Source organism: Notothenia rossii, assembly GCF_949606895.1.
Source record: "Notothenia rossii genome assembly, chromosome: 9".
In the NCBI taxonomy this organism is placed as follows: domain Eukaryota; kingdom Metazoa; phylum Chordata; class Actinopteri; order Perciformes; family Nototheniidae; genus Notothenia; species Notothenia rossii.
Window position 1 is genome coordinate 62174076 of NC_136907.1, and position 21816 is coordinate 62195891.

General features: G+C 41.6%; 2 protein-coding genes across 7 annotated transcripts in view; one reads left to right on the plus strand and one right to left on the minus strand.

The window, feature by feature from the left end:
- On the minus strand, positions 1–15052 carry prss56 (serine protease 56). 4 transcript variants are annotated; one of them, XM_079648317.1, is made up of 17 exons: positions 13028–13072; positions 12190–12279; positions 11610–11684; positions 7170–7703; positions 5464–5622; positions 5104–5358; positions 4088–4277; positions 3866–3974; positions 3575–3731; positions 3285–3427; positions 2952–3111; positions 2653–2841; positions 2341–2532; positions 1971–2170; positions 896–1463; positions 670–776; positions 1–561 (listed from the first exon to the last, which is right to left on the minus strand). In XM_079648317.1, the coding sequence occupies exons 4-17, from the start codon at positions 7267–7269 to the stop codon at positions 388–390; spliced, it is 2703 nt and encodes a 900-aa protein (XP_079504443.1). In that variant the 5' UTR covers positions 7270–7703; positions 11610–11684; positions 12190–12279; positions 13028–13072; the 3' UTR covers positions 1–387. The 4 variants fall into 4 exon arrangements, with proteins under 4 accessions (XP_079504443.1, XP_079504445.1, XP_079504444.1 ...); XM_079648319.1 differs by lacking the exons at positions 12190–12279; positions 13028–13072 and adding an exon at positions 15012–15052 and having other exon boundaries at positions 7170–7507; XM_079648318.1 differs by lacking the exon at positions 13028–13072 and having other exon boundaries at positions 12166–12237.
- The window catches only part of vwa5b2 (von Willebrand factor A domain containing 5B2), a 14769-nt gene continuing 5958 nt past the window's right edge, over positions 13006–21816 (plus strand). For 2 of the 3 annotated variants that reach the window (XM_079648313.1, XM_079648315.1), the window contains exons 1-10: positions 15067–15500; positions 16823–16989; positions 17713–17928; positions 18735–18960; positions 19075–19232; positions 19337–19468; positions 19569–19693; positions 19811–19987; positions 20087–20197; positions 20773–20975. In XM_079648313.1, coding sequence (XP_079504439.1) covers positions 16851–16989; positions 17713–17928; positions 18735–18960; positions 19075–19232; positions 19337–19468; positions 19569–19693; positions 19811–19987; positions 20087–20197; positions 20773–20975 — 1487 coding nt within the window. In that variant the 5' untranslated portion in view covers positions 15067–15500; positions 16823–16850. Of the gene's footprint in view, positions 13089–15066; positions 15501–16822; positions 16990–17712; positions 17929–18734; positions 18961–19074; positions 19233–19336; positions 19469–19568; positions 19694–19810; positions 19988–20086; positions 20198–20772; positions 20976–21816 lie in introns of those variants that run through there. The other variant, XM_079648314.1, reaches the window with a different exon arrangement.

Consider the following 21816-nt stretch of genomic DNA (forward strand, 5'->3'; position numbering starts at 1 on the left):
TTCTTTGTACAAATAAATATAGTAAGAATCAGGTAAGAATACAAATACTATTTACAGTCTGTGTGCTTCACAAGAGGCTCAACCTTTGCAAAAGACAATATGAATAACTTATCACTTTGTACGGATTTATAAGTTAAACAACGCTGCGTCTCCGACCACATAAAAAAATCCTGTGGCATGATGGGTGGGCGACAGTGGGATTGATACATTCAAGGTTGTGTTTTCATTTAGAGCCAGGCTCTGAGAGAAGGAAAACAAATCAATGCTTTTCACAAAAGACAGAAGAAAGTTTGAGTGAGTGTGCGTTTATGTGCGTCTCTGTCCCATGACGAGGCTTTTCTGGTGCAAACAGGTCTCTGTGAGAGTCTTTGTTCTTTCATTGTCATCTCACACTTTGAGTGCGTCCAGTGCTACAGAGATTATCCTTGGCACACTGCGGTAAAAGGACTCGTTCTCTAGGCCCACAAGACTGTAAAAGGTCAAAGGTCGTCCGCCCACTACTGCTCTGACCCGCGCCTGGTAAAGTCCTCGATCATTCTTGGAGCTCAGATCAACTAACACCTGAACAAAAAAGAGAGAGAGAAAAAAAAAGGCGTACATTAGACACAATTCTCTTTATCAATTGCTTATTCACTTCAGTCAACTTCTCAATCTTAAATTATAGTTCACCTCTTGGAAGCTCATGCGGAGGTTTTTGCTCGGGATGCTCAAGACCCAGCTGTAGGAGTCTCTGACCTGGCTGACCTGCTGTGAGGTCTCTCTGACTCCAGGGCAAACTGCAGGAACAAACAAAAACATTTGATTTGAGAAAAACAACAACTTTCCTAGAACAAATATTACACACATTGTTTTGTGAAGGTATTTAATGGAAGTCAGAACAAAGTGTGGTACATACTTTTCCCACTGGCCCCAGGTGTCTGCCTCTTCCGAAGGAGGCTCCGGTATATTCTGTGCAGACTTTGAGTCTTTACTGCTTGCACAGCTTGTCTAGGGTCGGCGGTGGTCTCTGAGCGAGGAGCCCCCTCAGTGACCACAGACGTTGACTGCACAGGAAGCGGTAACGCTGAAGATTTCATTTCTGTTCCGTCTCCATTCTCAACAAAAGTAAAATCCTCCGACGTGACGCTCCAGTTTACATCAGAAGAAGAGTCTTTATCTGGCAATGTTACACTTTGTGACTCATCTTCTGTCACTCCTTCATCTTGTGTCCTTACTTTCTGAATCTCACTCATCAGGGCTGTTAAAAGAGACCAAGGTTTCTGGGGATCCTGTGAGGATGAGGAAGAGGAGGATGCTCCCGTGGAAGAAGACGTTGAATGGGGACTGTTGGGAGACTCCTCCTGGAGGTAGACTGTGTCCATGGACAGGATGGGAGGAGCAGCTCTGGATTCCAATTTTGAGCGCACGGCTGAGATAAAAGATTGAAATTCTGCCTCCAGCTGATGTACCGAGGAATCCTCTGTCTGGAGAGGACGAGTAAAAATAGAGATAGATATTAGGTGAAGCTTCATTAATCCCAAAAATATAATTAATTTCCATGTCTAAATCAACAGCATCCTACATTCCCCCAATTGCCGTTGAAAGCAACTGTCAGCGTTGATTTTATCTAATTAATTCCTCCCAGTTGAATCATCAAAAAATATATTGATATTTCAAAGATCTTTACTGAATCAATAAACATAAAATGAACCTCTTTACTGATTCAGATGATTCTATAAAAGATTGTATATAAGGATAACTGAATATTTGAAAAATGTATGAAATGTTTATAGATTTTCTTTGACATTGAACACTTTTATTGAGGTTCCCGAATGAAGCTTTGAGTGTCAAAAAAAAATTGAAAAAAAAAAAAAGAAATTCTCCAAAAGTATAACACTAATAATATAGCTGTATCTTTAACGACAATTACGCAGAACTACCAGGTTTTATATATTTTTAACAAACAGACAGAAATGTTGCCTGTAATATACCTGTAAGAAAAGGTTGTGCTCTTGTCTTTTTGGCGTGGAGGTGTCTGTTGATTTGTCATTTTGTTGTTTGTCCAGATCCTCAGCAATATTTCTCAGATATTTCTCCCAGTCGTCCACTGAGGGTCCCACCTCTCTGAATAAGGATGGAGGAACTGGAGAGGGACCCTGCTGTGTAGGCACCATAGCTCCACCTAGCTGTTCTGCAAGTAATAAAAACCATGTTAGAAACCTGACTTCAAAACCCAATGTCTTATTATATCAATGCACCTAAAGAGACATTTGTACAGTTGTATATGCATGGCTTCATGTAAGTTATTTATAGATTTTATTCTCAGATAAAATGGAATAAGACAATCTAAAAATGAAGTACCTTTAATCTGTGTGAGACGGGGGCTCAGGGCCAGGTCCCTTCGTTCTCTGGTGTGAATGAAGGCGGTGCTGTAGATGTGCTCCACCAGCTGAGGAAGAGTCTGGGTGAAGAAGGTCAAGTCCACTTTGTCCCGGATGTAGTCCTCTGCCCTCTGGAGCAAGTCTAGCAGGGTTTGTATGAACGAACGCAACTCTGGATGACAGAGAGAGAACAGATAAGAAAACTCAAAATCTGAGCAACATAAATAATAAGTGGTCTGCCTATTGTTTATTCTTCATCCATCAAGCTGAGATTTTAAATTAGAGCACTTACGACATTTCTTAAAGCGGGTGAGGCACTTGTCCTCTGCCATCCGGCTGCAGGCGCTGGATGACTGACCGGGGGGGCAGGTCAGGGTGTAGAAACGACAGATGGAGCTGAACTCCGACCGCTGTTCCTCCTCCGTCATTTCTGTTGTCTTCAGAAGCTCCTGGCAGGTCGGCTCCCTGCTTCCAAAGGACTCTAAAATAATACAAACATAGATTGTAGTATTGTAGATTAATTACATATTTTAATATTTAGATATCAGCTGTTTTAGCTTCTGTGGTGTTTTATAGTTGCATGAAACTCACTGTGTATCTCAGCCTGAATCCAGTCAGAGAAGGCAGACACCCGAGTGTAGACTCCAGGCTTGCCCTTCTCCCCACAGCCGTCTCCCCAGGAGGTAATGCCGAAGAGCTGGAACCGACCTGAGATTCGGTCCTGGTAGATCAAGGGGCCTCCAGAATCACCCTAAAGATGACAGAAAACCCCAAAACGTTATAGAAAATGATGGGTGTTGCTGAAACATATCAACAAACTAAAGGGTATCAATACCTATGCACTGTTTTAAAGGTGTGTCAGTAGTTAAAGGGAACCCCCAACTATAACCTGAGAGATCAGATAAGAAATGTTGTTCTGCCCACCTGACATGAGTCTATTCCTCCGGAGAGATAGCCAGCACACAGCATGGTATTTGTGACCAGTTCTTTGCCAAGGGCACTCTTACAGGTGCTCTGAGGCAGCAGAGGCACCTTGGCCTCCATCACCACGTCAGCAGATGGACCATCTGTAGAGAAACACACAGAAATGTTATATGTTAACTATTGATAGGTTTCAATATACAACAGCACTTTTAAGAAACCAAAACATCTTTTAAACAAAAAACTAAGCTATAAATATCATGAACTTCCAGGTAAATGATGGCCTTACTCACCCTCAAAGAGGGAGCCCCAGCCTGCCACCAGACACGGACTGCCAGTAGGGGGCTCCATGCCGGAGGGGAGACACACCGGGGTCACACGACCAGACAGGACGACTGGGGATGCCAGCTCCACTAGGGCTATGTCGTTGTTAAATGTCTTTGGATTGAACTGTGGGAGGTGAAGAAAGATTGATTGATTGAAGAAATGAAAGAATGACTGATCTGGTTGTTGAACCAGGGAGGTGTAATGGGAGAGGTAATACTCTATTATGCCTCTAATGCATCTTCACCTCGGATAGTTACCTTAGGATGAGGGATGATGCGGTTCACTTTGAGAACCTGCTCATCAGGGTCCGTCTTTGTGATGTCAAACTCCCCCACCACTGCAGTCCAGTAGCTCTCACTCCGGCTGCTACAGAGGTCAAAACAATAAGAGAACGTGGGAATGAGTGAGAGATAAACATTATGATAAACTCCAATCAAAGATCTTATTATAGTTGCAGAGAAACAGTGATGCACACTCACCCAGCAAAACAGTGCGCTGCAGTGACCACCCAGGAGCTGTCCACCAGCACCCCCCCACACATCAGGCCACCATCTAGCTGGAGGTTGACCAGCCAGGGCCAGCTGCCTGGAGGAGCCGGCGAGCCTCCCACGATCCGGGAGCGAGGCTGTGTGATGTTCTGCACCGTGGACGACCTCTGACCACACACTGCTGCTGGGACAGAGACACAGAGGGTCACAAACTGAAGAAACATCAGTTATATTTTTGTATTTATTTGTTTAACTTATTCTTTATTAGTTATTTCTCACATTCCCCTTTACATCCAATAGTATTTCAATTTAGATGAACAATTTCTTTAACAAGGGGTCACAACATGTATAGGGTCTCAAATCCCCCAAAACATCAACATGAGAATATGAAAAACAAATGTGTAGAAGTCAAATCAATAGTAACACTGACAACCTAAATAACACAGGTATAGCAAAAATAAAATAAAATAAAAGATGGGTTATAGACACTGTAAGGTCATCCTACATATTACAATAATACAGTCCAATACACTTAGGAAAAATATCCATATACCAGGACATTTCAAAATAATATGGCTTCATTTTAAAGAAGCCATATTATATTATTTTGGGGTGTCACACAGTCCAGTTCCTTTTTTATCCAGCCTTTGTAATACTTCCATTATTATTATTATTATTATTATTATTATTATTATTATTATTATTATTATTATTATTATTATTATTATTATATTTCCTCCACCAATGGCGTCCATCTTTTTTTTTAAGTTTCCCTCTAAAAAAAATTCATTGTATACATATTTCTTAGAATTGTCAGCCATTAAGCATCGGTGGGGGGATCTTTTTTAAGCCATTTTATTGTAATTGTTTTCTTCGCCGCTGTTAGTAATATTTGTAAGAAAAATCTGCTTTTTATAAAGAAACATTGAATCACTTTGCAAATAAGCCTCACACTTTTCACAGACAAAGATCATCTGTATGAAGACATGACTGATGTATCCCCTCACCCTGTGCATGCGTCTGTGTGGCAGGCTCCAGGTTCTGCATGGTGTTCAGCAGGCTGCACTGGAGCACCCGAGCGCTGCAGCTCTCCCCCATGATCCTGATGCAGCTCTCTTTGTCCAGTTCACCAGCTGGGCAGCGATGCTGGTAGTATGCACAGGCCTGACTAAGAGCCCAACTCCGCTCAGCTTCATCTTGAAGCTTCTGCGCCTTACTGATGACATCACAGCTGGGCTCTGAAAGGGCATTGGCAGGAGACGCTGTTGGGGCGAGAAGGAGAGTTTACTAAGAAAGCATTCATTGGTTCAACATGGCTCAAGATGCTCACTGATTATAAGTGGAAGAAAGAGTCCTATTTGACTTACAACAGGAGCCAGACAGCTGTCCACAGTCCTGAAACAAACAGGGAACACAGCCTCGGCAGCCTGCTTCCGCCCGACTTCTCTCAGATGATGCACGGTCCAGAGTGGACAGGGCACTAGTCATGGCCGCCTCGAGAACCACAGTGCCTCGATCAGAGAGTGCTGCAGGAGAGGAAAGGGAGACACAGAAAAGAAAGAACAACAAGTGAGACAAGCTGGCGGGAAGGAAGCGAAGTACGGCAAGACAGAGAAGAAGACAGGAGCCAGACTCATGTGTTGGTCAGGCTGATATGCCAATATATATATTATGTTATCAGCTTATATGTTGGCCAAGTGACAAGTAGTTACAGTAAAATGGCAAAGAAACATTTGCGGTAATGCCTCAATTAAACCAGTTCTGGACATCAGTTTAATGACTGTTTATCAAAACATATTTAAATACGTTTTATGAAAAATAATTGTTTCAAAAAGAACGAGATCAACAGGCTCATTGCATAATGGACTGATACTACTTTCATACTTTTTTGTTGATAAATGCATGTTCATTGACTGAATTCTGACAAAATAGGAAGGACAACTTAATCGTTAACTGCAGACCAGCGTTTTCTGTGGGAATATTATGAGTCCACGTCCGTTATGTGAGCATCAGTATTAACTGGTGGCGCTTTCTGGTATGTGTGCGAGGACCCCCCTTTCTCTCATGCTGCTCTTTCAGCTCATTGGCAGCGTGTTAGGGAAGCTAGCTCACGCTCAGCGCGCTGGATTCAGCAGACTCAACATCAATCGGGCCGCCGACCCTGCAGCCCCCCTCTGTGCCGCACCACATCACAGGATAGGCTACTAACAACAACAATGCTGATTGAAGACTTAATTAGAAGGCCAGGGCTGAGCTGGCAGAGGCCGGCGAGCAGGGGCAGACCCTAGGGGCGGCTGGGACCCTGAGTCCCTTGTTCTAAACACTCTAAACACACAGTGCCATCACCAGCCGTTTGTATGAAGGCTCTGCTGTACTCAGCACTTCAACCAGGGAAGGCCAGGGGTCCCCCACCAATGTGCTTTACTGCAGGATTAAAGTATTCATGCATAAAGCCTGACTGAAAAAGTGCCAAATGAGATACAATTATAAATGTATAAAGACATACAAATACAGCTGATGATATTTCTGATCCTTGCAGCTTGAAGACAGTTTTTATGTGCATAAATACAGAGTCTACTCAAATGTGTTGCAATACTTCTTCAGGGTTACTAGGGTTAGCCACCTGCTGCTCCTCAGAAAAACACTAAACCGTGAAAGATTGTTAAATAATGTCAGCAATAATTCAATTTAAATAACAGAGAAGGCCTATAGCAAAACATAACATTCATTGATATATGTTGTGCCTCTTTGTACATCCTGTATGTCAGCTGTAATATTAATTAAGCTATGTTATAGATATTGTTAGCATCACCAAGTTTTGCCTGCTTTACTGCCAGAGAGATACAAAGCTTTAGAAGCATCACTAGTGTTTAATTTGCGGGGCTCTCAACCTTATGCATTAATACAAATGGATCTGTCTATGGCATATATCCTACATAGCAATTGTTCATTAGTTATTTGCAGCCCTCAGGAGGTGTGAAACTGCTTAAATGCCAGATATCTATACTATAATCCCTTACAGGTCATGTTGTCACTACCTTTAAAATATACTGCAACATGAGAAACACCTTACCTTTGAGAGCGCTCTGAGGCATCCTGTAGACCTCTCGACCTGCCGGGGCTCCCAGCAAACAGTGGAGTCCCATCAGCAGCAGAGATATGAGCAGCAGCATGGTGTCAGAGCATCAGACCTCCACTCCACAGCGACAACAAGCAGACAGGCAGGAGAGGACGCAGAGCTGGTGGAGGTGAGGCGAGCCTGCAGGGTGTCCAGGTCCTTATTGTGAGGTTTCTCTTTGAAATCCTTCTCTGTCTCCCTCCTCCTGACTCTTTGGACTCTCTCCCACACTGTGGTGAAGGGCATCTGTCTGTACGTTTACTTAGAGGAACAATAGGTGCCTGGAGTGGTCCCTGGTATATATAGAGTCCCCCAGGGGAACACCAGTAAGTGGGAGGGGGGACCGGACAGGAAAGAGAGGGAGAGGGAGAGGGAGGGAGGAGGGAGAGATGCTCCCATGGCCAATACACAAACAGATGAATTCATTAAGACTGTGACAGCAAATCGGGTGCAACTTGCCAAGGCTGGACATTACAAAGAGGTTTGGTTCTATGAAAAGAGACAGAGGGAGGGAGAGAGAGAGAGAGAGATGCAGATAGGGAGGGGGGAGAGAAAGGGAAGGCAGAGTGATTGGCTGGGCGGCAGGAAAGGGGGTGTTGTTTGAATTAATTAATGTGAGAGGAAGAGGGAGAAACATATGCAGATAAAGATATGGGCTGATGTGACACTGGAGTGGAGGAATGTAGATCAAGAGAGAGAGAAGTCTGTGAGCGTCTGAAGTGAAGAGTCACAGGGGAAAGAGGGAGGTTGAGTGACAGAGTGTGAGAGAGCGGGAGAGAGGGTGAGGGAAGTGTCTGCCATTCTGTGTGCCGCTCAAAGAGGGCTTTGTCCCCGGCGTCCCTCTGAGGATGCCCACATCAAAGCCGTCCACCGGGCATCACTTGGCCGCCGCCTCCATTGATCACTTACAGTCCTTTATCCCCCCCATTAAAATATTGTCAGTTCACATCACTTTTGTCTTTCTCTGCTGAACTCTGCTTTTGTTACATAAAGAAAAGATTACATATGAATATTATGTATTTTTAAGGTATACACTTTCAATTTAGAGCCATTCAGTGTCAACGTTTTGGATTGTGTCTTGTCACTGCAACTTCTATATTCGAGTAAAACTGACGTACTGATTTTCAGACAAAATGTTAGAACTCATGACATGATGATATGTTTGTAAATCTTTCCATCTGAAAAAGACTATGTAACTGTAGCTTGTCATCTTTTTAAAGCTCAAACAATAACATTATATGAAAAACATCTTCATCTATAATAACTTAAGAATTATGGCAAAAAAACAACTTTTTTAACAACAATTCAATTATTATTGTTAATGAATTACCAATGCCGAACCATAAGCCAGGATTCCTTATCATATAGGGGCCATTCTGCATTAAAGAATATTTTAGGATTTTTTCATTCTAACACTGGTTTCAGAGGATGCAGGATGTGCCAGTACGTAGTCTGTCAGATATGCAAGTTTGTTTTGTCAGACAAACTTTGTCAATATAACTCTGTATATCAAAGTATATCCAATATAATAAGAAAACATTTCACTCTTCCACATCACAGAAGCAAGGCGTCATTTTCTAATTATTAGATTGTACTGCAGTTCACAGCATATAAGGGTTACAGTACACTTCCAGACTTTTGGATGGTTGAAATCTCTGCAGGGAGTGATCCAAATATAACACTGATACAAACAAAATGTTCTCTACATTCACAGGCATCACAGTGGCATGATCACAGTCTACATGCACACAGAAAGAAGTCTGTGCCGACCAGTCTCCCAATCCAGAAGCACAACTTGGAGCCAACTAACTGGCTGAACGACAAAAAGAGAGGCGGCCGAATCTAGCAGGGCATTATCAAAGAGAGCCGTGCACTGCTGCCACACCGACAGCATACAGTACGTGTTAGAGAGTGTGTGACTGAGTGTTGGTGTTTCACTCAAAGTTTGTGCTGCCAACACAAATGCTTTGATGGTGAAACAGATGAGGAAGAAACAAAAACAAAAACAAGAGCAAGAAGAAATATGATGAGGAGTCAGAAGATGACATGTCTTCCTTTTGAAGCCGTGCTTTCAGACGTTAGTTAGTTAGTGTGTGTGTGTGTGTGTGTGTGTGTGTGTGTGTGTGTGTGTGTGTGTGTGTGTGTGTGTGTGTGTGTGTGTGTGTGCGAGTGTGTGTGTGTGTGTGTGTGTGTGTGTGTGTGTGTGTGTGTGTGTGTGTGTGTGTGTGTGTGTGTGTGTGTGTGTGTGTGTGTTTTGTTGTGTGCATTGTGACCCAGCCCCCTCCATGCACCCGTGCGGCACAATGGCCCTGAGATCTGAGAGCAGGATCAGGCGGAGCGGAGCGGGAACGGCATGGGACAAACGGGCGGCACTCTTTCATTTCTTTGCCCCCTCAATCTGTTTGCCTTTGATGTCCTTTGATTAATTTGCCTTCTGCTCACTCTTCCTTCATCTATCCACCAAGCGTGGAGCATTCTGTCCTCCTTTCTCCTCCTCCGCCTGCCTGCCCTTATCCCCACCAACGGTGATGTTGTAACTTATCCAACGATAAAATACTTTGAATGATGTAAACGTGATGCGATCAAGTCATCTCTTATTTGATTAGATCTCTGTCAGTATATTTAGGCGGCAAACTGTACAGATACTGTTCTTTTGTTATTGATGACAGTGTTTGCGTTTTTTTCTCCTGATTGGTTGGGTTTTCCATTGGTTAAGTTTTCCAAGGCACTTATCCTTAATAAAGCAATCAGATACATCATGTACTCATGAGAGTGTCAATGGTAATGCCTCTACTCAGAACAAATGAGGTTGAAGCTGCTTTTAGTATTGCGCTGACAATATTAAAGGTGATAAACACAAGGCAGTTACATATATACATACATATATCATATAAAGTGAGCTCATCTGCTGTGCTCTTGTGTCTTTAAATTATGATCACCTTTATAAAATGGTGGATATTCTCACATTACAACTATATTTCTGGTCTTCCATCTTTTTTATTCAATTTTACCTTTTCTTTGAAGGGTTCTATTTACAAATACTGAAAAGTAACATGAACAAGCAGTAAGGAAGACATTGTGTTGCTCTCATTTGACCTAAATTGTCCTGCGATCCACCTGTAACAAACAGTTATGGTTTGACAGGTTTGAAACATTTTTAGGGTTTGCACAAGAAAATAAATTCCATTGCTTAACATCGGTAAACAAAATTGTTTTAAATGTCTCAGTACAAACATTTAAACTTAACTCTAGATTAATTTGGCAACCTTTTTGGTAGGTGGGAGGAATTTAAAACAGGCAGTGACGATTAATGAGTAGCTTGTACTTTAGGCAATTTTGTTTTTGCTGCTTTATTAGTAGTTAGGAGTTGTCTTCATTGTTTGTAAGACACACAAATACACATTAAGTTATTACTGTTTTTTTGTCAAATTGCTTTGAAAAATAAGATTGTAAGCAGGAAGATTTGTAAAATCATCTGAGAAGTGTGTTTGCGTTTGACACTGGACCAGCTCGGCTGCAGAAATGAATGTGAATGCACAATCATCTGCTGAGCCGTCCAGAAGTGATTTACTGCAGGATGCTCATGCTCGTCCCTGACTGGCTGCTTGAGCAGGTTACATAAAGAAAACACACAATGCTCAGCATGAAATCACACCACAATGAGAACCTTAACAACAATCATGTTGAATAACACCCAGGTATTGTGTTCAGTTATGAAACCATTTCTCCTATTGTCTCAGGCAGAAAACAATTGAAATCTAGGTCAGTGGGGTACGCAGCGGAGAAAAGGTTCCCAACATTTCAGCACAGACAGACACTTGAAGCCCTGACAATAGTCAAGCAGAAGCAGCTCGTCTGCACAGGCCTGTTTTTGGGTCATTGTTAGACATGTTGTTAATTAGATCTATTATGACCTCAACAAGCACATTAACTGCCATTAAATGCACATCAACCACCAACTGTTCCATCATCATATATTCGTCTAAATGGAGTGAAAATGATGTGGTTGATTAAGTTTGTATGTAAACACTGCTCAGATTCTTTTTCTATTAATAATTAAACTAAACACGACCTTTGTTTTATCACACAATGACAAATGTGTATTTGATAAAAGTCAATACATGAAATGTAATTAATGGTTGCATTTAGAAATAAAGGGGTTTTATAATTTAATTTAATTCAAATTTGGTTTTGCTTATCAACAATCATTTATGAATAAAACTAGGGATCCTCTGTCTCCTCCGCCCAGCCATAACATGGGGTCGACCCCCTTCCCCCAATAAAGCTTTGATTGTCAGTGATACTGGGGGGCTGTTTCTTTGACATTTGAGGGCTTAAAACCTGCCATATTTTGCTATTTCCACACTTTGATTGGTAGATGTGGATATACTTTACCTGCAGGTGAAGGGGAACAGGCCAACATGTCCATCTCAATGTGATGCTGCAGACTTTGCGCTGAACTCTTTGCACCTAAAACCACAATGAACAGGAAAAAAAAACAGAATGAGCAAACCATATGTTTGTTGCATACAGCTGCACTTTATAGCAGGGCTGCAAAACACAAATATATACAGCAACGACCAATGTTTTCTTTATAGAATAATGTGCTGGTTAAATCAAATGTTAAAAAAACAGTGTACATCCAAGTTGATCAAAGTCCAATGGGGATGCCATATAATGATTTTCAGTTAAAAACCCAAACATATTCGATGTAAGTTGCTTTGAATAAAAGTGTCTAACAAATGACATGTAATGTAATATTCAGATGAATATGATATAAAGCTACTATGAAAAATTACTTCAACAATTATCAGAATATATTCAGATTATTTCTCAGTCGATTTAATAATCTTTTAGTCAATTTACTATTATGTCTTCTGTAATAGTAAGTGCAAACAATTTAACCAAGTTGAAAAAAACAAACAACAATCCTGTCGATTCTACACAGTACCGTATGTCAAGTTGTTGTTTTTACCTTCTCATCTTCCATGAGCATACAACAACCTGCTCACACTGACTAGCTCCAATCAATATTGTCCATTAAAAGTATTAAGTACGGGACAACCTGGGAATGGAGAATTTGTCAGTCAGGGTTTATACAAGCAAAGGAGGAAATACATTTCAGTACATTTAATAGATATCATTCATATTTGTAGTGGGTGCTAAAGACAATGAAAGGTATTTTGACAATGAAAGGTATTTTTGCAAATAACATAACACAGTTCTGATCAGAGGTAACATAAACAGAATATGAACATTTTTGGAGCACCAGACAGCTGAAAAGGATAAACAGAAACATCTATTATAAGTGATTGCAGTCCACTGCTGACATGGAACAGCTGACTTGAAAAGGCTGACATCTAGTGTCACAATATTGAAACTTCTCTCAGCCCTGTCTGACAGAGTTGCTGAAACTGCAGTATCATGTTACATTAAGAAGCAAGCTCTACATGGGACAGTGAGTTATCATAACAATATAGGCGTAAAAAAGAAATCACTCAAATAAAATAAAAGGAGGTGTGTCCAATGTTGTAATACAAATCTGCATTGATTTGGATTAACTGGCTCGCATGAACTGTGATTGTGCATGTTTTCTGCAAAACTTGTTGTTCAATCAAATCATGACACATCAGTTATTAAAAAGGTGTAAAGTATATCACACGTTTACTATAGTTTTTAGGCACCATTTTCACTGATATTTAACCTCAAAGTATTGCAAATAACATTGGTTGTGTGCCAGTCCCACGCTAATATATTGATGGTCCCTTGATTAGGACCCTGTGTGAGTTAGGGCAGACCGGATGGGAATTTACCGTCCTCTGACTGACCGTCTGTGAAACTGAGGGAGAAGACGCCGCTGGATCCGGAGTGAATGTCTGTTGAATATTCAGCATACAAATAACTTCACCGCGGCAAGCGTGGTAACAAACAAGTAACTAACCATGCTAGCAAGCCAGCTAACTTTAGCCAATTTAAAATGGTCTCACCCCAGTCATCAACACTAGATATTCTTGTTATTTAATTAGCAGATTGCAAATTGTTCCGAAACTACATAACATTAAAATGTTGAGTAGCCTTCCAAATGTGCTTTAGAATGTGTTTAAATACTCACCAGTTGTTGTAAGTTAACTCCTTTTATCCTGTAGAGGTAATAGAGAATTTAAAATAACTATTAAAGTCTGATGAATCGAGTTCGTCAGTTGCCAATTTAACGGCAATGAACCCACATTGTTACAACATAACTATAGCCTACTTATCGATAGGTATGCGAAATGTTGCATTTTATCAGAGACACTTTTAAAAGTGAGAAATAAGATTGATTTAAAAACTCTGGACCTCACGATATAAATAGATAGAATTAGAGAAAATAAAAATCAGGCCACGTGGAGGCAGCATGGGACACACATTGAAAACACTCGCATCTCTCTCTGTCTGTCTATGTCTGTCTATGTCTCTCTCTCTCTCTCTCTCCCCCTCTCTCCCCTCTCTCCCCTCTCTCTCACACACACACACACACACACACACACACACACACACACACACACACACACACACACACACACACACACACACACACACACACACACACACACACACACACACACACACACACACACACACACACACACACACACACACACACACACACACACACACACACACACACACACCTTAAGCATTTCAGGCTTTAAGTGTTACCTGTAGTTGTGATAATCAGATTATACGTGTATTTGTTGCCCTTATTTAGCATTGCAGCAGTTATTTGATCATTTTGATGTCACAATGTGTTATGAATACAATAGTAGCTCAAGGCATAACCTAAACATCAAAACAAACAGTAGAGTGCTTCCTGCTGAAATTTCAAAAGGAGGTATTCCACTATTCTTTCTGACCCCCAATGTCCTTTTCACTCTCTCTCTTTATGCGTTCACATTGTGTTTACACACACACACACACACACACACACACACACACACACACACACACACACACACACACACACACACACACACACACACACACACACACACACACACACACACACACACACACACACACACACACACACACACACACACACACACACACACACACACACACACACACACACACACACACACACACACACACACACACACACAGAATACATCTTGTGTCCTTAGCTCTTTCTTGTGTGTTGTAGATTGTGTAATTACAGAGCAATTCACTCATTTCGGGTGACTTGTCTTAAAAGTAATACTTTAATTATAGCTATTCATTTGTTACTGCTTGTACTACTTACCTGTACCCCAGTAAAAATAAAGAAGGCTTTTCGCTTTAGTGTTAACAAACAATAAAGCTACACAGCATTTCCACCTTTAATACAAATAAACCAAAAACAACATCCTAAATAAATAAAAATGTAATTAGATTTAAGGCATAAGATACTTAATGGATTTTTTTAAACTTCTGTCTTACATTAAGAATGATCAGTTATCATAGCAACAACAACAAATACAAATGAGCATCCCAAAAAAGTTGTTAATGTCATTTCTCTCTATAACGTGGCTCTCTATATGTTTATTTATCAATTTCAAGATTTGGACCAATTCAACTAGTTAACCAAAGACACAAAGCTGCTGTTGCTTTGGTCTTACCTACTGCTGCTGTCTGACTGACCTGTTGGGAGAGGCAGAACACACACCCCCCCCCTCCCTCCCTCCCTCCTCTCTCTGGCCAAGCCATTAGCCATGAATAATGGTGCTGCTACCATCACAGCCAATTGTCTGGATGAAAAGCAGACTCTGCCTCACTTACCGGCGTTGTGTGTTAGCTTGTGACCGAACAGCAGGTTCAGGATCATAGTTTGTGATCAGCTCTGTGGTGCAGGTCAGAGCAGGTAAGCAGGCAGATGACATTTCACTCAACAGGAAATGTTGGTGATTGATCACAGCAGAGAAATGTCCAGGTCTTCTGAAAGAGACATTTTAATTTGTATTATACTGATTGCCCGATACCGAAAATGAAGTTGTTGCATCTTACAGTGCATGCAGAGGATATCAACATTCTGATAATGTTTTGTACTATATTTGTAACATCATATTTCTGAATGTCCTTATAGGGCAACTGGTGGATTTGTGGTGAAAAGGAGAGCTAGGGAGAGAGAGGGAGAGGAGAGAGCAGTATCTGTTACCAGGAAAACTCCTACCGTTGTGTCACTGGGAAACCTGCGGGCAGATGTGATGCTGGAGTGATGCAGACACTGGACACTGAGGCAGATTGTCAGACACTGCGCTGAACACTACAGTAAGTGCTCCTGCTTGATTCTTTTGTCTGTGATCCAGAGCTTTTAATTGACAGAAGGCACTGCAGCATCCAGAGCTAACTCTTGGCCAGCTTTGCCTCTGCAAACAACCAAACCATGGCACTGCATCTCATATCATGCAGAATTATGAGATTTGGATTTACTTAACAGCTGCTAAGGTTATTTTTTGATGTTGTAAAATATTTTATTAAATGTTGTAAACATGTTTTTGTATACATCTGCATTTGAAATAACTTTAAAAGGCTAGAATGTGAATGTGCACTGTTTACGCCATTCATTTTGCACTATGTGTCGATATACTGTAATTAAAACCACACACACTGACCGCACACACAGCCGACTCATAGTGTGTAAAGAAGTCATTATCTGCTCTTCCCTCACTGATAAAGCTGAACTGACTGTCAGGCTTATTCATCAGTTTTGAGTATCAGCAGTCTACACAGGGGTGCTGTGTTGTGCTTACTTTTGTGTGTATTGTGACACCATCAGTTTGTCCCACTTTAACCAACCAGGCATTTATTATTTGCCTGTTATGAGCTAAGAGCACGGTAGCCAGATGGGCGCTGTTGATCTTGTTAGAAAGGTAGATGTGAGAAAACCATTACCTGGACCACAGCAAACACACACACATGTGCACGCATGTGAGCGTACACATACACACATGGATACACACACACAGTTTTATGCATTCTACCATTCGCTAAGCTGCAATCTGCACACTGGTCTCTGCACCTGCTGCACTTAAAGTTATTACTGTGAGTGGACGGTCATAAATAATTATTGCATTGAGTAATATAAATGGAAACTGGATAAGTTAGTGGTTTATTGCCAAGTTACTGTTTCTGTTAAAAAACTAAACAGTAAGCTTTGAGTGCAGTTAAGTAAGAGTGAGACAGTAGTAGTAAATTCACTTATATTTACATACAGGTTGGCCACTGATTGCATATGATAGGTGTAATGCTAAGTGTAGTTAGCGCTGCCGTGCAAAGTTAATGATTGACCAAGCCTCTTACACTAAAACTATCACAGTTGGTTGCTAAGACCCCGAGGAGAAGAGATACCTTGGTTACAAAGAGCTGATGTGTTCACAAGAATAGATACCTGACAGGCATACACAGCGTACATAACATATGTGAAACCAATGGACATTTGATCTATGCAGCAAAAATCAGGTGTGCTTTACAAAGATGATTACTGTGATTGTTCTGTGAATGGAAAATTAGATCATTTAAATGCACACTCACATATTCCTCTTCCGGCGTGCAGGCCGTTCCACTTACCATAGTTCTCATGCCACCAGCAGATTAGAGGCTTGTTGCAGCCCTGAAAAGATGGTGGGACTGAGAAACTGCTCTACATGGGAACCATTGCTACTCAAGGCCTCCTGCATTAAGTCCTGTGCCAACGGCTGCTCCCTGGGCATGACCGCACACCTTACCTACGCTAATGCTGACATAGAGTCTGTAGAAGGTGAGTGGTAGGATAATACATGGCACAAGTTATATCTATGGCAACTGTATTTGCCATCAAATCGAAGTGACCTCAATGACCTGAGTAAAAATAACAACAAAATTAATCAGACAACTCGGAATTATCTTATAAACTACCATATCTTTCAACAAAATAGCTAGAGCTGTTTTAGTGGCAAAACACTACATTTAGATTTATCATCATAACATGTCTTGTTTTATTAAAATACATTATGAGGCATGGATTGTGGGCTTTACACCAGTGACTTTATTAAGACGGACTACTAGGACACTACTGGGAGGAAAACATACTGTATGCTGTAAATTGAGAAAGTAAAGGGATTTGAATTGACCCTTGAGTCAGTCACATCTGCTATTGGAGCTTACTGAGGGCAGTCTGCTGATGCGGAGATGGTATATCAAATTAATTAGCTTTAAAATCAAGCTCAAATTGATAACCAAATAAAATAGCACAGCACATATTTCCTTTTCCAAATGCTATGCCATTGTCGTGTTAGACACTTTTGTCCAAAGCAACTACACAAAAACATTAAACTAAGTCCGAAATATGAGAAAGTAGCAAAGAATACCTATACAATGCCTTTCATAAAACATCTAATGTAGGCTTTTAAATGTATTCCATGTTTTGTAGTTTGATTGCTTTCTAAATGAATCCCAAGTCTGAAATCAGAATTTTGAGTGTCAAACATTTGCTGTCATCTAGGTGTGTTTGTGTACCCTCTCGGGGAAAAGGAGGTTGTGGTGGGCTTTGAGGCTGTGATAGCGGGGCGGATGGTGGGGGTCCAGATCCAGAGCCGAGGGAAGCTGAAGGACTGCTGTTTGGATTGCTGCCCTGGATCTGGTCTTGAAGGCCACTGTGGGAATGGCCGGGAGTGGGGGTGCTGCGGGAACTCCAGCCTCGACATGCAGTGCACCAACGGTGAAGAGGGGAGGGGACATTTTCCATGTTGATAAAAATGGTCATTTTCTATAATAAAGTCTGGACCGTTTTGCAGTGGTCTCTATATTGATACAAATATAGCCAAAGTAAGTCCCTTCTCTGTCCTTTTTTAGCCTTTCTGAGGATAGAAAGGACAGCGAAGGTTTGGCTGCCTGCCTAATGGTGAGATGGCGTTCACTTAGTACGGACGTATATCAACTTGACGTGCTCTAATTTCTCTATAGCAAAAACAGATTCATGTAACCCTTTAGTAGCCTTTGATTATTTTGGAATTAAATGACAAATTATAATAATATGGACTTTACAACAAACATTAGGGTATTGAAAAGCAATTTTGTATTTATTTGTTTGTTGGTTTTCATTCAAAACCTTTTTGAAAAATAGCAAAGAGTCTTTTAAGTTTTCTCATCCAGATTTAAAATCATCCATTCCTTGTTGAATGTGTTAAAGAAAAAGCTAATGGAATACCTACAAGTAAGAAAAGGACCTACATTAACCAGTAAATAAAGAGGTAAATAAGATGTGTTTAGGTATTTAATGGTGTGTTTCTGAATAAACAGTCTGTAGCCAATGTCTTGATATTTTGATTATGAAAAATACTTGTTTTTTGTTATTGTTGATGTCTTGCTATAAGTAACCTATATTTAATTGATGTGTTGAAAGTCCAAAAATGATTGATAAAGAAAGGACCTTGCATTTTGCTCGATCGATTAACATCAAATCAAAGATTGAAGATGTAGCCTGGTTATTGTATGATGTGAGTGACTGCTGTATGTCTGCTTTAGGACATCTTATCCTGGATGAAGACCTTGAGAGAACCACCTTCATCGTGGGCACAGGCCTCATTGGCCCCATGGATATAGTGTCTGTTATCATAAGCACCACACTTGAACTCCCCACGTTAGAAAATGGAGCAATCCGCATCATTTACCCCACATTGCTGACTCCGATCGTCACTGGCCAGATGACTACAAGCAAGGGTGAAAGTGGAGGGAAATCTGAAGAAACGGGGTATTTATGTAGCAAGCAACTTTGGCAGTTTCATTTAAAGCTGTGTAATTCAATGAACTAGCTTACTGCTATATTTTTGTTTTACCAGAAACTCCACATTTCTCTCCTCTTTAGACCAACCAGTTGTTTCAGTGCCAACTCAGGAAAACAGGACCGGGCCCTAGACTCTGAGCAGCAATGTGCCCACGCCATCTTCACAAGTCCTGCTGCCAACCTGGCCCCTTATGAACTCAACTTCCAGCTGCTGGTCAGAGGGGCCTGCCTACTAGCTGGTACTTCACACTTATATCAAAAAACATCATTACTTATTAGAAAAAAAAAACACATCAACATCTATGATTTCCTCATTTGTATATCTTCCTAAACTGATTTGTAGGACTGGAGAGCCCCACTCACGCTCTGAGGGCAGATGCAGACCCAAGTGCCAAAAGTGCCTCTGCGACCTACATCACCTTGGCCCAGGAGCATCCATATGACAGACACATAGAGATCATTCTGCACCTCAGTGGTGAGTTAGCACTTACCAGATTGGGTTTCCTTTCTAGTTCTGTACTTTTTGCCCAATATTTGAATGTTACAGTAACTGAAATGACAAACCTCTTCCACAGAACCTCACAGCCCATTGGTCATATTGGAGAGAGGCAGGCTCTCGTTCAGCCAGTACGAGCAGCAGATCTGCGCCCGCCGTGATTTCATTCGTTGCATTCACAAAGATTCAGAACCTGAGAGGAAGGTTAGTACTTACTCATGCTGCTTTGAGCTCTCCATTTACCTTTGGTATCTCAAACGTGTCCCAATGCTGGCCAAAAACTGCTTGAAAAAGCGTGCTGATGTTTCTCTTGGCCTGCAGCTGGAGTTTATGAGGAAGCGATACCACAAGGACATTCTGTGCAGCCCCGTCCTGATGCTCAACTTCTGTCCCGACTTGCTGCATGAGCCTCTGGAGCTGCACAAAGCCACCAGAGAGCTGCTGTTTCTTGTTGACCGCAGTGGCAGCATGAGTGGCACCAACATCCACCGAGTAAAGGTGAGCTGCAGGCAGGATAAAAAGATATCAAGGAACCAGTTTAGTCATTAGATTGATGCCCATACATCGATCTGGCCCGGTCCCTTCTTGTTTCTGCAGGATGCAATGATGGTGGCATTGAAGAGTCTCCCCTCTGGCACCATGCTCAACATCGTGGGCTTCGGCACCATCATCAAGCCTCTGTTCACCTCCAGCAAGCCCTGCAATGATGTGAGTCACTTAGTTGCTTGAATGATCTGAATCTGTCTTGTTTATTGATTTTCAGTAACCCAGGAATTATTTTCAGTGAAAGAATACAAATGGAGGACTTGGACCATGTTTCCTTAAAGCAGATGTTTTTGCCCACGTAGGCCTATCTGTTCTATTTTCTCTACTCTCTTATCAGGCAATAGGTCAGCTTCTTAGGTTGCCTTAGTAGCAGAGTATCAGGTTTCGTCCAGACCAGGGGCTGCGAGGACAAACAGTCTTTGCACGGACTACCGACCATATGGTGACCTTTCATGCATTTTCACTAATGCACGAGATGTCCTTCCATCTCCTGTCCTGTCAGGCATGTTTGTCCACTGTGTGATTTGAAGTGGTTTCAAGCCAGGTGCTAATGTGTGTAATGTTTGCTCTCTCTTAATTAGAGATGTGCTGATTTAATTATTTGCCAGCCTCACAGGGTGATAAGGAAATCTGATATCAAACAATAAATGTAACTTGACAGCTGTTTGCACACGCTACATTGTGCACCTCTACTGTAGAACTGATGGCATATATCCTTTTCTTTTTCACTGCATCAGGTCACTTTGATGCAGGCATACGAGTACGTCCAGAGGATGAGAGCCGACATGCGAGGCACCAACCTGCTGGGGGCGCTGTCCTGGGTGTACCAGCAGCCTTTGCAGCGCTCACACCCTCGCCAGGTTTTCATCATCACAGATGGATCCATCAGCAATGTGGCTAAGGTGCTGGAGCTGGTCCGCAGAAACACATGCGCCTGCAGGTATTACATTAAAATAACTGCCAATTAGACATTTAATCCATATAAATCATGTGTGAAGAATGGTACAGAAAGGTGTCCGGTTGATATCCAATATGAGGGAAACGCACACACCAAATGGACATCAATTGAAGCGACTAGTTAACAAAGATTTATTCTATGGTTGGAATTTTATAGGACATTAAATCACAGTGGGTGACAAGGAGGTAGAGAGCAATGGAGTTCAGTGAGTGCAGGCAGAATGAGGTGATAAAGGAAAGAGACACCATGTGGGGGAGAAAGGAGAGGAGGGGAGAAACAGAGGAGACACAAGCAAACAGCGGTCTTAAGGAACTGAGACCAAAGCACTGTGAAAGAGAGACAGAGGTATTTCTCTGCCCCGCCCAGTAATCCCGTTAAGTGCTCTCCTCCGCAGTAAGAGTCACGCCCCTCTGGTTTCACGAGGCCCTTCAGCCATGCACAATAACTCCATTTATCTCTCATTAGTATTCCCCTGCTTGACTGACTTTCTCCACTGTATTTTGGCTGTCCCTTTGCAGACCATCTCCATATTTCTTTATTCCCAAAACATCTCATTTAAATAAAATTATATTTTGGTGCAACCACAATATGTTTCCAAAAAATAGGTTTTGTATTTTTGTAATTCTGGTTTCCCATCTTCTTATATTGCTAACAGTATGTGGACAGACATACTCACTGCTTTAAGAGACAGCACAAAAGATCTCAGCCTTTTCAATTATTTTGTCCCCTGCTCTTTTCAAACTCTCAATTAGCCACATGGCTTGTGATCACTCCGAGCACATAAATAACAGTTCTGTCAATTTGATGGCACATCTTCTCTTTT